General features: G+C 37.3%; 2 protein-coding genes across 3 annotated transcripts; both read right to left on the bottom strand.

Annotated features, from left to right (window-relative positions):
* Nucleotides 1-1,962: 1,962 nt before the first annotated feature.
* On the bottom strand, nucleotides 1,963-7,532 carry LOC116737228 (P2Y purinoceptor 13-like). Of its 2 annotated transcripts, none has more exons than XM_032590261.1 (4): nucleotides 7,356-7,532; nucleotides 5,164-5,362; nucleotides 4,680-5,069; nucleotides 1,963-4,376 (listed from the first exon to the last, which is right to left on the bottom strand). In XM_032590261.1, the coding sequence occupies exons 2-4, from the start codon at nucleotides 5,341-5,343 to the stop codon at nucleotides 3,885-3,887; spliced, it is 1,062 nt and encodes a 353-aa protein (XP_032446152.1). In that variant the 5' UTR covers nucleotides 5,344-5,362; nucleotides 7,356-7,532; the 3' UTR covers nucleotides 1,963-3,884. The 2 variants fall into 2 exon arrangements, with proteins under 2 accessions (XP_032446152.1, XP_032446151.1); XM_032590260.1 differs by lacking the exon at nucleotides 7,356-7,532 and adding an exon at nucleotides 7,016-7,301.
* Nucleotides 7,533-10,124: 2,592 nt separating this feature from the next.
* LOC116707991 (P2Y purinoceptor 13-like) lies at nucleotides 10,125-11,290 on the bottom strand. Its single transcript, XM_032545726.1, has 2 exons — nucleotides 11,251-11,290; nucleotides 10,125-11,125 (listed from the first exon to the last, which is right to left on the bottom strand). Exons 1-2 carry the CDS (start codon nucleotides 11,288-11,290, stop codon nucleotides 10,125-10,127), a joined length of 1,041 nt encoding a protein of 346 aa, XP_032401617.1.
* Between the last annotated feature and the right edge of the window lie 2,356 nt (nucleotides 11,291-13,646).

A 13,646-nucleotide genomic window follows, 5' to 3' on the forward strand; every position in this document is an offset into this window, starting at 1 on the left:
ATATATTTAAAATAGATTGAATGATAAAATTTGATTTCAAGTGCTTCTTTACATCAGTAAAGCATAGGAAATGTGTTTATGGTGCTTCTTTGCATTCGCACGTTCTTGTTTCTTATAAATACTGTTGATTTCCTCTTAGTATAAATTTAATATGTGTAGTTTTATATTTGTGACACCCTTTGGCCTTAGGTCGGTTTGAATTCTTATCAACATATAATGAAATTTGTTCATATTCAGTGTACAACCACATTGTTTATGTAGATTACCTAATAGCTTTTATTATCAGTAGCGGTGGTTTATCCAGCTCCAAAGTTGAAAGTGTGCAAAATCATTTCAGTGTAATGTCAGTATAATGTGTAATTTAGTATGCAGAACCAGCTGTGCAGATAAAATTTCCTGTCATTAAACTGTGCAGCAATGCTCCTTAAATCTACAGCTTTATTCAATATTACTGTTTGACCCCATGAGGCCTGTTTGTTCAAAAGCAAGGTTTGAAAATAACCAGATACATGTTAACGAGCTATTAAACATTCTTTTCATTGAGCAAAATCTAATTTCATTTTTTTGTGTTGATTTTTTTCAATCTCTGTAACACACATAAACACGGGAGAATTGTTTTGCAAGCTGCACAGCTGCACTACTGGGTACAGAAACTTTCCCCACGGGCTTGAACTGCAGTTGGTTAGGGTGACTAACAACTGCTTCAGCTGAGCTACATCCTAAAAGTCAAGTCCCTTATTTTGTTATTATTATTTTGACTTAAAGTGAGGTGGAGTAGGTCTGATACATTTTTTCTTTGTAATTAGGACTTTATTGAGAAATGCTTAAAGAACTTACAGCATCTTATCGAATAATTTTTGTTACTTTTCTCATGCTCATGAATGTCTTCTCAGCGTTACTCAGTTTATCTATGTTTCTGCGGCAATCTGAAACGTGTAGAAGCTTCCTGATTTGCGATTTGCTTATCCGATGCACAGATGCATGGCTTCTCCTTTTCACATTTAAACTGTTCCACCACACACTCGGTTAGAGTCAGCTCTGTCTGCCTGTCCTTCTGACCAGTCCTTATGGACATTTATTCTCATTCTTCTCACTCCCTAACATGGTGGGTTTAATTTCCGTGAATGCCATTTAAAAATTCTAGTAGTTCACGATTACAGGGTCATCTGTCAGAGAATTTAATCTAAGGGTGACAAATTGCGCTTCCTGTAGCCGCGGCCGGCGCTCTGGTCGCACTGCAGCTCATTAATTTCCTGCCCAAATACCAGCTTCTGTCATAACTGATAGAGAGTGGGTTGGAGAGAGATTATATGTCATTATTGCATTAATCAAACTCACGTGCACACACTATTATAAGCCATGGGGCAGGTGACATTAATCCTGCAGAACTAGTTTGTGAATGTCTTGAGAACCTATCTTCTTGATAGTGGCAGAGATGGAGAAAGTAATTTTATTTCTCATTTGCATTTTTGTCTCTCCTGCTTTAATTGAACGCCGATGCAATAACGTGACGGGTATTGTCAAAAGCTTGCAGCAATTATTTGTATTGGTAAATAAGTTTAATTTTAAATCTTCAGACATTAGACCATTCTTAAGGGTGGAGGTTGCTTAAACCCTGCAAAGCCAATCAGGAAGCTCCTTTAATGCTATAACACTGGTGTCATCTGTGGCTCTAACGCTCCCTTGGTCAGAAACGCACAAGTTCTTCATAAAATGCAAAGTCTACCTGTTTAAGTCTTACAATTTTCTGAGCTTGTTTTGTCATTGTGTCGTGTGGGATATCATATAGGATGGAACCTTTTCCATCAACAGATAAGAGGTGGGCCCAGGTCAGTACACCACATAAGCACCATATTTGAATTCCAAGTCAGTAATTTCAATTTGCAATTTACAATTTTTTATTTCACAAGATTTAAGCTATGGGTGCTAGTAATCGTTTTGGAAATAATTGTGAGTTAAAAGGAGTATTATACCTCATTTATTTTGTGTACCTTTTAGGCATTTTATTTCTGGTTGGCCTGCAGAATAGCACACAAAAATGTGATGAATTGAATTTGTCCACATTACCCTTCTTCTCGCTTGTCGTCAAAATGCCGCCATCGTTTCAGTGGCATTAGCTCTGTCAGGTCACCCACTGGTGGAGTTAGCTGGATATTTCATGCATCAAACAAGTTCTCCAATCATGGCCAGTTCCTTCCCAATGAACTCTTTTCTCAAGATTGTCAGAATCCACAAGTGTTTGGGTTTTTGTAATGGTTAGAAAAGATCTTGTCAACTCCACTTGTTCATTATTATCAGTAGGGTTTTGCTAAATAAATTCATTTCTTTTTTATGTTTATTATTTCATTATTAATTCCTGTTTTTTGGGGTTAATTTCATTTCTGCATATTGGGTTATTCTATTGTATTTGTTTTTTTCTTTTTTTTTGGTTTTTAGATTCTTTGACCCTTATTTCATCTCCCTTTGTGTTAACCTATTCCTCCGTTTTACTGCTTTCATTTGGACACAGCTGTTCCACATCTCCTCTGATTAGTTCATCTGGCTCTTTTTTGACATTTCCCACCCCTGTCTCAACATTTAAGCTCCCAGTTTGTAATGTGATATTGTGTTAAAAACAAAGATGTTTTTTTTCTTCATTCTTATTTGTTTTAGCTTTTTTGCCACTGTACAATGTTAATAAAAAGTTATGAAAAATAATTATCCATTGACATAAAGAAAATTAGATGCAAACATTAAATACACATGTGCATTACGACCAGAAAAAAACTTTACAGAAGAACAGTTCAGGTTAGAGTGGACAAGTAAAACAATGACTTCTAGTACCATGTCGATATCAGTTCTCCGTGCATAAACTAGCTTTCCAAAATTTGGGGTGAATTTATTATAAGTAGGATTTTATCTCTGAAGTAAAATGATATTTACTTATAATGACAAAAGGATAATACATTGTGTAATAAATTGTCAGAAAACATAGGGAACTATTTATGAAAAGGAAAATCAAAATAAGGAACATTATCAGTCTTTCTTACATTCCACACTCTTACAAAAGCTTAAAGTACAGTTGTGCGATTGTTACTGTACAACATTTTGTTGACACCTACTTGCATTTAGTCTAATTACAGCATTTCGTCAGTGAAATACTTGACTTTCGTTATTTATTTACAAATGTTACATGTTTCCATGTGATAAGAAAAGAAGAAAACAGTTTTTTTAAAAGATAGATCAGTCAAGATCAATTTGCCAACAAAAGAGTTTTTGTGGTAATCTTTTCAGAGCACTTGTGGTAGTTTGTAAATACAACCGCTATGAGTTGTCTTTAATTATTACAACCTTTTACTGTGAAACATAGCAGTAAAAAGTAAAATAGATTTTATTTGTAATAGCAGAAATTATGTGTGGTGATTGAAAAGTACTTCAGAATACGACTTAGAATCTACAATTTTCTGCATTTGGAACATTTCTGTGGTAGAATGGAACAACAATCCTAAAAAAAAAAAGGTACCAATCCCTCCATAATGTTGTTATTATTTGTGATCAAATTTACAGTATACATTACAACCACACACAAGGCACATGAAACTAAGACAGCACTGCAAACATGCAGAACTGGGTCACTTATAACTAAGCTAAAGTGCAGTTTGAGCAAGATTAAACCACAGGATGCAGACATTGACAGTAAGCTTTGTTAAGGAAATGTGCGAATGAGTAAGCAAAAAACATTTTTGCATGATATTCGCTGAAATAACAGACGCTGAAATTACTGGCACATCCGAATTGTCCGAGTCCATTTACAGTCTGCTTATTTTAAGAGTTTGTGCAGGATTTCTAATAAAACGTACTGCCACATACGACAACACTAGACAGTCGTCCAGGTATGAAAGACATCAGCAGTTGAAACTTGAGGCTGATGTGCATTGATTGATGAGGGATGTGTCATTGTGCGACAGTCTGGTTGTGTGGTCCATTGGTGACATCTCCATGTGTGTTAGTGAGGATTTGGAAGACTCCTGGGTGTCTTTGCAGAACGTGGTCATGAGTCTCTTCCTGAACACTCTGCACAGGAAGACGTAAATAAGCGGGTCAAGGCAGACATTAGTTGCAGACAGCCACAGTGTGGTTTCCTTGGCAATGTAGATCGCTTTCTTTGCTCGGCAGTCGCCGCCGTCTCGGGTTTGAGTCAGTGTATACGGTACTCGTACAAAATGGAAAGGGGCGAAGCAGACGAAAAATACCCCCACCACCACAAAGACTTTGGCTTTGGTTCTTCTATTTGCAGCATGAGATTTGCTCTTTGAGGTTTTGTACGATTCATAGACCTTCTTGCTGATGAACGTGTAGCAAAACACCATCAAGGCAAACGTGCCCCAAAAGATGACCTAAAACAGAAATATCATCTGGCGTCAAAGTTTTACAAGCTGAGTTGTTAGTGGATTAAGCCTGACTGAAAGTAGTTCTAAGGCTATGCAGTTTTGATTCCTTTTTTTTAAATGAAATATGCATATTCTAGATAAGTGATGTGGTATATAAGTAGACTAATGCGCCCCATTTGCTAGGAGTTGAAGCAATTGCTTTTAAATGCTTAGTTCATAAGCATGGGGACGACTTTCTATTGGATACATCAAATAACTGTTAAGAATCCAAGTAAAACTTGTTTCTCAAAATATTTGTACAGTGGTTACCTGGCAGAAGTAGTTAAATCCCTCATGCCATAGTTTGCCAGCTTCGCCCTTCATGGAGGAGCATTTCAGTTTGCCCCCCGAGGGTTTAGGGGGCTGGTTGCTGAGAATGACATTGGGCAGGGCCAGAGATAGCATTACAACCCATATTGCTGCACTCAGCCTCTGGCCGACCCGAACCTTCTGCAGGGCACACTTTCCGAAGGGCTTTACAATCTTCAGGTAGCGGTCCAAGCTGATGAGGCCCAGCAATAAGATGCTGATGTACATGGTGATGTAGAAAAGAACAGCAGAGAACCTGCAATGGAAGGCCCGCAGCTGCCAGAAACCCACTCCTGCATCACTCAAGATTTTGATAGGGATGGTAAGAGTCATCAACAAGTCGGCCACCACCTGTTGGTAAAACGTGAAAAGTATTTTTTATTATTATTGTTGTTTCCAACCACTCTGTATCAATAGCAACTTATGTTCTTAAGTAAGAGCTTACCACGTTCTTTAAAAAGACCAGGAAAGTTGTGCTGCTGGGAATTCTGAAGAAGATCCACGCAGCTAAAGAGTTCAGCACAAGGGCTACGATACAAAGAATGCTGTATAGAACTGGGAATATCACAGATGTCACACTGGTGTCTCTATCACACTCCTTGGAGGCGTTCACCGTGGCGTTCATCTTCTGATCCTAAGTGAACCTTTGAAAAGACGATGACATACAGGACCGGTCACTTGAAGAACACCAGGTGCAGTGGTAGGTGAAGTGAAAATGATGAAGTGCTGTTGAGAATTTTTGGATGTACCACCTAAACTTGCATCTTTTGACTAACAATGGTTTGTGGTCAGTTTATCACTTCCTCAATTTGTCCCCACATTGTGCATAGACGCATTTAAATTTCATCTTGTCCAGCTTCCAGGTTTTATCTGTATAATAAAGAACCCGTACCTAAGTACTTGAACCATGGCGTATTGCTTTATGCTCTCATTGTAGTTTAATTTTTCATAAAAACAAATGTCCAATTTGACTGTCGCACGATGGAAAAATTGTTATGCACTCCAATCCCATTTTTTTTTGGTTCAAATCCTTATTTTACATTATGTATGGCCATTAAATTGTACATTTCTCTGCTGTTGGCCACATAATATAAAATAACTTTGACTTGTTTGTTGCCACATTCCACATACAGTACAGACCAAAAGTTTGGACACACCTTTCTAATTCAATGGGTTTTCTTTATTTTCATGACTATTTATAAGGCAAGAAATCCCACTTATTAACCTGACAGGGCACCTATGAAGTGAAAACCATTTCAGGTGACTACCTCTTGAAGCTCATCAAGAAAATGCAGAGTGTGTGCAAAGCAGTAATCACAGCAAAAGGTTGCTACTTTGAAGAAACTAGAATATAAGGGGTATTTTCAGTTGTTTTACACTTTTTTGTTTAGTGCATATTTCCACATGTGTTATTCAAAGTTTTGATGCCTTCAGTGTGAATCTACAATGTCAATAGTCATGAAAATAAAGGAAACTCATTGAATTAAAAGGTGTGTCCAAACTTTTGGTCTGTACTGTACATCCCCTCCGGCATGTACTTATTAATACATGGGCATAAACTACCACAACAAGACTACCAACATACAAGATGGCAAAGAGAAGCAATGACTAGTTCCAGGCAATCTGTGACATTGTAAGGAAATTTTAATACATGTAAAGTAGGTTGTTCAATACAATAACTTCCAGTAGAAGCAAAAAAAAACTTTTTCAGGAACTGCATGCTTTATCGGCTATTATTTGTTCCTTTTTTAAACGAATTTGGAAAAATCTACATGTGCCCTATTTCCACAAGTACAATATGCAAAAGAATTACCCTGCGAACTGCTAAGCTGCTACTGTTTTACCTGTCCTTCAGTTGTAACACTTATTAATAATGTCTGTGAGCAACTCCAAGATGGTGAAAACCTGATGTAAATCAATCAGTCCTAAAGATAAAGACAGTAGTATTCAATCATTCTAACAATACAGGAGAACTTTTGAACTAAAACACAATTTTTGAAATTGTGAAAAATGAAAAATTAGCAACATGATTTGCCAGAAAATCATGTTGGTTTATGCTCTGTCATTTAAATGGCATGCAATTGCCAAATAGATGTTACTTGATGAACATATTTGTTTGAAGATACAACTGCCCCACCTGAAAGTGTGTGTGAAACGTAAGGAGCAACGCTGAAGCAGAGAGTGTTGCTGTGACAGCGTAAATAATGTTTCCAAACAACGGATGGTCTAAGCTTGCTCTGCAACACGATTCTTTGCATTCAACCGATATTTTGTGCCAATGAAAAGTCGAGTCTTACCTGCTGCTGTGACAGAGGGCATTGGAAGAATAACGAGAGCGGTGAAAAGTACAACTTCACAAAACAACAGAGAAGTGAAAAATTCTAATTCCTTTTTCTCTCTTACTGCAACTCGGAAAGATGGAAGAAAAAAAAGAGGCTGAAACAAAAATAAAAAAGCTATTTCTTTTTATCAGTATTGGTATTTTACCAGTAAGAAAAAACAAAAACAAAAAACGGCTTCTGATATTAGGACTGAGCCTCCCTGTTACTCTGAGCCTTGTCCCTCCTGCTGCTTTTCTGCTTTTAACTGCGTGTGTAGGCGTGCGTGGGGGTGTGTGTGTGTGTGTGACGCTCTTACAATGGGTGGTCTCTGGAGTTATTGTGAGGCTGTCTTGTCACAATCCCAATGAGTTAGCTAGTCTTCCTCCGGGTGAAAGACCCTTTCCTTCCTTGCTTCCTGTTCCAATTGTCTGCTGAGAGTCTTGTTCTACTCCGTGCCAGTCCCTCTGCCTCCGTCAGCCCCACAAGCTGTTGACAGCCAAATGCTAAACCAAGAGCAAATTTCTCAAGAGTTTAGACCTCCTGCATAATGTTGCACTTCCCTTTACACCACAACATGTGTTTATCTTGGTCTAAAACAGAAAGTGGTTTTTGGTCAGTAGTGGAAAGACATTATATGAAAACCACTGAGGTTTTTTTATCCTCTAAAAGACACAACAGAGTTGATCGTGTTTCTCAAAAGAAATTATTTAAAGAAATTTCTATAGTTTCATTTTTTTTTTTACACTTTACTATAATATTGCAATAATAATCAAATGCAATACATGATATCCTCCAGTTTGCAAATCAAGTTTTGCTTTCACGACTCAATTCCCCTCTGTGTTAATTTTTATTATATTTTTCCTGAGAACTGTCCAAAATGACTTCCTGTGTGATTTTCCCTGGATTTGACCCAGGAATCATGACAGATGGAAAGAACGTGCCTAATAGGGAGTATGCATGCTAAAAAAAAAAAAAAAGTTGCTCTTCAGCCAGTCTTTAAAACTGTGAGTGAGATTAATATCTATTTTAAATCCGTACATACTTTCAGTTTCACATCTCAGATATAATTTGAGATCCATCAAACAAATGACAAGGAAGTTTATTTTCAAGGGTGTTTATTGGGGTTGTTAAAATGTGCAACATTCCAATATAATTATGTGATTACTCTCACTTCAAGTAGGAGTTCTTAAAGCAGTGAAACTGAAGTCACATTGCACACAACTTGTACATCTTAAAGTAAACCACACAAAAACGACTGCAGCTGCTGATAGAGACACTGAATATGAGCAGAACGTGACAGTCCTTAACGTCTCAAAATGACTACATTTTGCATCCTAATATTATAAAGTGATGTTAGCATTTTAGACAAATAAAGTGGCATGACCTACAAACTGCATCGACATCTGAGCTCAAATTATAGCTGATATGAAATACGTTTTTTTAATCACACCATTGTAAATCTGCCTTGTGTTTCTGTGGCGTTAGCAAATATGTTGCTTTACGTTTCTGGTACTGAGCATGCTATTTTAATTCCAGCAAAGCCAGGCTGCCCATTGGGTGTTGCAGCTTAGGGGAGCTATATGTAGTGTGGTCAGGAAGCACTGTATTTATTTTAGAGCAACCAAAATGCTACCACAGTGACACAGTTACAACCTTTTATGGAAGCTTTGTCTACACCAACGAAGATTAACCAAACTCGGCCTGCTGAACGCTTGCAGTGACCCTGAAAGTAAAATGTTTTGACTCGTTTTCTCAGTATGTGATTGAGAAAAGCAAATAATTAAGTGAGAAGGTGAGGCCACATGAAGACTGGGTTTATAACAACATATTGTTACCAAAAGAAAGTCAGACAATGCTTTATAACAGAATAGCAAAAAAAAAGTTGCAATGTTGTCACAGAAAAAGTACTTGGAGAGGACACGACTCACAAGTGCCACAGTGCATCTTGTTTCTTCAAGGGGTTGAATCATGTATTCTCCAGGCACGTTGTACCATTTCACACCACAATCAAGTAACTATGTTACCTTCAGTTGTTATAAAAATGCTGTATACATCAAACATGTCTTAGAAATAATTTGACGCCTGGAAATCGGCTTCTGTCTCTTTGAGAAGCTGCTGCTCTTTCCAACACTCCTCCTTCAGCATCACAACAGTGCTTCTCCATTTACAATTGTTCTTAGGGCCACTGGACTGAGAAGTGGTTCATATGGTGAGCTCAGTAGACTCCAAGGCGTTGGCTAATTGCCTCTGCTAGTCAAGTGGGGAAGGTCAGATGGAGGAGTGCTCTGTGAGACGGAAGCTCGGCTGGAGACTACAGCTCCAAGGTGGATCTTTGTGGAAATAGGTGGTGCTGTGTGAGAGCAAGCGTTTAGGTGCCCTGTATAGTTGCCTAAACGCCTATACACATAGTTATAGGCGCTTGTAATACAATTAAGATTAATTGGATTTTAATTTTGCCAATTAAAATCCAGATTTTACATTTGAAGTGCTCTTAGGGTCTGTAGCGATGTTTCTATTAAGGTTTTTTGATGCACAATTTGCAGTATTGTGTTACAGAAGATTGATGGAAATGGTAAAATTGGGGAAGAAAAAAACTTTTGTTCATTTCAGATAAGAAAATTGATTAAAATTGCTTTCTGGCTTTTTTTAAAAAAAGAGTTAATGCCTAAAACAAGAAATGGACACACATTTGCCAAATAAGTTCTGATGTAGCAAACTTTCCCATCCACTGGTTGATCTGAGCACAAAACTTGAAAAAAAAAATCAGAGTCCATACCTCCAACTCGGAGGGGAAGACTGTCAGCACGGAGTGGCCACTGGGAGGCACTCCAACCTGGGATGGGATTGATGGAGGTCACATTAATGGAATATTTTCCATCTTTGACTGGTTTTTAAAACGGTGACAGGATAATCTGAAGGTCATCTGTCATTTTAAGAAGAGGCATATAAAGGAGGCAAGCAAGGAAAAATAAAACACACTACCTAAACGGGATCTGATGTTTCACAAAATACTCTTCATTTCTTCCCTTTAAGAACCACGTAATGATATGGCTTACGTGGTTGCCTTGTTGAAGACGCGTTGCCTTCAAGAAGGCAACGCGTCTTTGAGCTTTTGTTTTCCTGGTGCTTTATTGCAATCTTTCATCATTGACATTAGTTTTTCCTTGAACTCTCGACAAAGGAAGACATAGAGCAGGGGATCCATGCAGATGTTGGTCGTAGCGAGCCAGTGGCTGAGTTCCTTGGCAAACCTTAGGTACTCATAGGTCTGAGAGCAGTCTGTGCCAGAGTAGCTGACTTGCTGAGAAGTGTATGGGATCCTGATAATGTGGTATGGGCCAAAGCAGATGAAAAACACAATGATGACGAGAAAAACGCGCAGTTTGATTTTCTGCTTCCCCTGGCTGTTGTTGCTACCCGAGTTTCTGTATGACTGGATGACTCTGTTTGCGATGCAGATGTAGCAAACCACAATGACCACACTGACGAACCAAAAGAATAGGTTCATGAGGAGAGATGTTTGTTCATGAAACTGTACTCCTGCTGGGCCTTTCAGAACCATGCAATTGGTGATTAATGAGGCGTTGGCCACGGATTTGTTCGTCAGGAGGATATTTGGCAAACCTGTACCTCCGAACAAAACCAGCCAGACTGTGGCGGATATCACTTTGCTCACGGTCAGGCTTTGCCCAAACATCCTGCTGTGCGGCATCACGATCTTAAAGAAACGGTCCAAGCTGATGAGCCCCAACAAAGCAATGCATGTGTACTGTGCGTTGTAGAAAATGACAGCAAAAAAACGGCATGTCGGTCCAGCTAGCTGATCCCATGTGGTTGGCAAGTCTGCTGCGGCTTTCATTGGGATCATCAGGGTCATAATTATATCGGCAGCAACGAGATTTTTCAGATACACCACGAAGGTGGAGGTCGCCTTCAGATGCACAGATACCCACGCTGCCACGACATTCAACAACAAGGCAATGGGGAACATGAGAAAGAAGAGAGCTGGGAATATGTAAGGGTTGTAGGAAAACCTCTCACAAGCCGATTGATTGAGAGATGAATGGAGGGATGGACTTGTGCCAGCTGAGGAAAATCAAAACAAAGATCAAAGTGGTTAATGTTGTTAAAAAAATTATTTCAATACTAGCAGCTAAATTGAGAATTGATTTGATCTATTGAACACCCACGTGACGGATGAAGCTTCTCACCTTGGTTAGCATTAATTTCTGGATCCAGGTAATCAGCCATTATTTATTCCATGCAAAATTTGAACTGGAAGATAATATAAAGGAGTGTTTTTTAAAAAGCAAACAACCAGCTACTTCATAGTGCTTGTATATTTATTTTGATACATGATGATGTTTTACAAACAAAACTAGTCTTTTTGTCTTTTATTGAGTGGAGAGACACCAAGCACCAAAGTGTATGAGGTTAAGCTAAATTTGATGAAAAATATTTTTGGTCATTTGAGTGGGGCAAACAGTCTTTTAATCTGAGTTATTCTCAACAATGACAGAGATGAATTTACATGACCATATCTAAACAGCAAATGTTTCGCCTAAATATATCACCTCAGTTAAAAAAATAAAAATAAATACATGAAATGTAAAAAACTTTAAATTGTATCAAGGGTATGAAATAATTAGCTATCCATGTCCCTGTAGCGATCCCATATTTTCTTAGTGTGTTATTTCAATAGTTACAGACATTACCTTTCAGAATAGCTAAACTTATTTTATTCAGCACAGTGTTTTCTGTAAAATTACATCTGCTTATAAAATTTTCATAGAAACATATTTGCTTCAGGTGCTTTCCGGCAGCACAACAGAATGGCTTTGCATCGAGAGACCTTACAGGTGACTAAGGAATCAAGTTTAACTTGCACATATCTGCAGAAAAATCATACTCTGTTAATAATAATATCACAAAACATGTACAATATCATATTTTCAACCACTTAACACATCTTGTATACAATTTACTTTAAATAGTATATAAGATATCACAACTAAACTCCTTTAACTCTTAGGAAAAAATTTTGTTTTTCCTCAGTTTAGCTGTTAATAAAATGTTTTTTTAAATTATTAATTGATGATAAGTTTAATCACTAATTCTTATGTCGTGAGTTTTCTTTGACCATCCAAATAAAAAGATATTCATCATAACCAACAATAAGAAAAAAAATTGCTTTGATAAAAACTTACGACAGCTGAATTCAGTCGCTCATCAAGCACAGAAGTACATGTTGGGTGAGTCTGACAGAGATATGCTATTATAGGCGCTGAATAGCCACCTCTGATTTTCCTAGCAAACACATTGAACTGGCAGCTGTATTAAGACTGGTCATTTTTCAGGGCATATGCAAAAATAGGGAAAATGTGATGGTGTTTTCCAAAAACAAACAGGCACTGTGGTGCTGACACAAGAGACTCAAGCTGAGGGCTGATAGACTTGATATTTTAATTGAACTTTTAAAGATGCTATAATTTCTGTTGCTGATCACCAGAAATGAAATACTAATCTTGGTAATAATATAACATAGGCTTTTGTTTTTCCATTAGAAGATTAAATCACGTGACCTTTTATTAAGACCTTGCACTTTCTCTAACCCTGGTGTACGAAAATTCAAATACTGGAAATATCTGAAGAAAGCTGAGAAGATTATTTCTCTGAGTACGATTTGATTTTATATATTCACATGTTTACACATTTCGGATTGTTTTGTAAAGAATAAAAGAATGCCCTGACCTAGGAGGCTGTTTTCAAAGAGCTGCTAGAGATTTTGAGAACTTCTTCATCTCTTTTCTTTCACTCTGGGATAAAATGATTCTCTGACCCACTTATAGAAGTTAATGTGAAGTGAAGGAGTACTGCAACTCTATCAACTTTGACTTTTTCTTTTTTCCCACTTTTTTCCCCCACTTTTCGAATTTCATCCTTCGGTCTTAATAAAATGCAGCTTGAGGGTTTAAGAAGGAGAAAAGTGCAGCTTTTATTTCTGACAAGGCACATTTTATGACTGAAAAAGAATGTGTGACGACCTTATGATTTCAGCAATAGCCCTTTTTTTATGCCAAATGGTTTACTTTATGTCACTTTTAACACATAAAACCTTGTCTTAATAAATCCTATGCTGCACAATTGCTTTTAAATTTGTGAAATAAAAAAACTCTATCCCGTAACTCATGTTAAGTCTGAATAATTTCAAAACAGGATTACATCAATATAACTGTCTAAATCTCATCTTAGTTGACAGATCATTCAGTCATCTGTCATGATTCAGTAACTACAGCTTTTACATACTGCACTCTGAAATACATAGATATATTAACATAGTGTTATGTTTTCACCTTAGAGTTCTTTCCTATTGGGGTAGTAAAAGAAATAAACAAAGAAATCATCAAAAATGGAATTTAATACAAGTTTACCTCTCATTTTCACAAATTAATATAAAATAAAAATTTCAATAAAGAGAAATATACACATATACAAAGAATACAAGACTGGGGAAAATGATTTAATTTATCCACCACTGAGATTTGTTAGAGATTTGATATTCAGCTGGTAAGACAAAAGTCCAAAGCAATATTTTTCGTTCTGTCTT

This window comes from Xiphophorus hellerii, chromosome 18 (assembly GCF_003331165.1).
Source record: "Xiphophorus hellerii strain 12219 chromosome 18, Xiphophorus_hellerii-4.1, whole genome shotgun sequence".
Classification (NCBI taxonomy): Eukaryota; Metazoa; Chordata; class Actinopteri; order Cyprinodontiformes; family Poeciliidae; genus Xiphophorus; species Xiphophorus hellerii.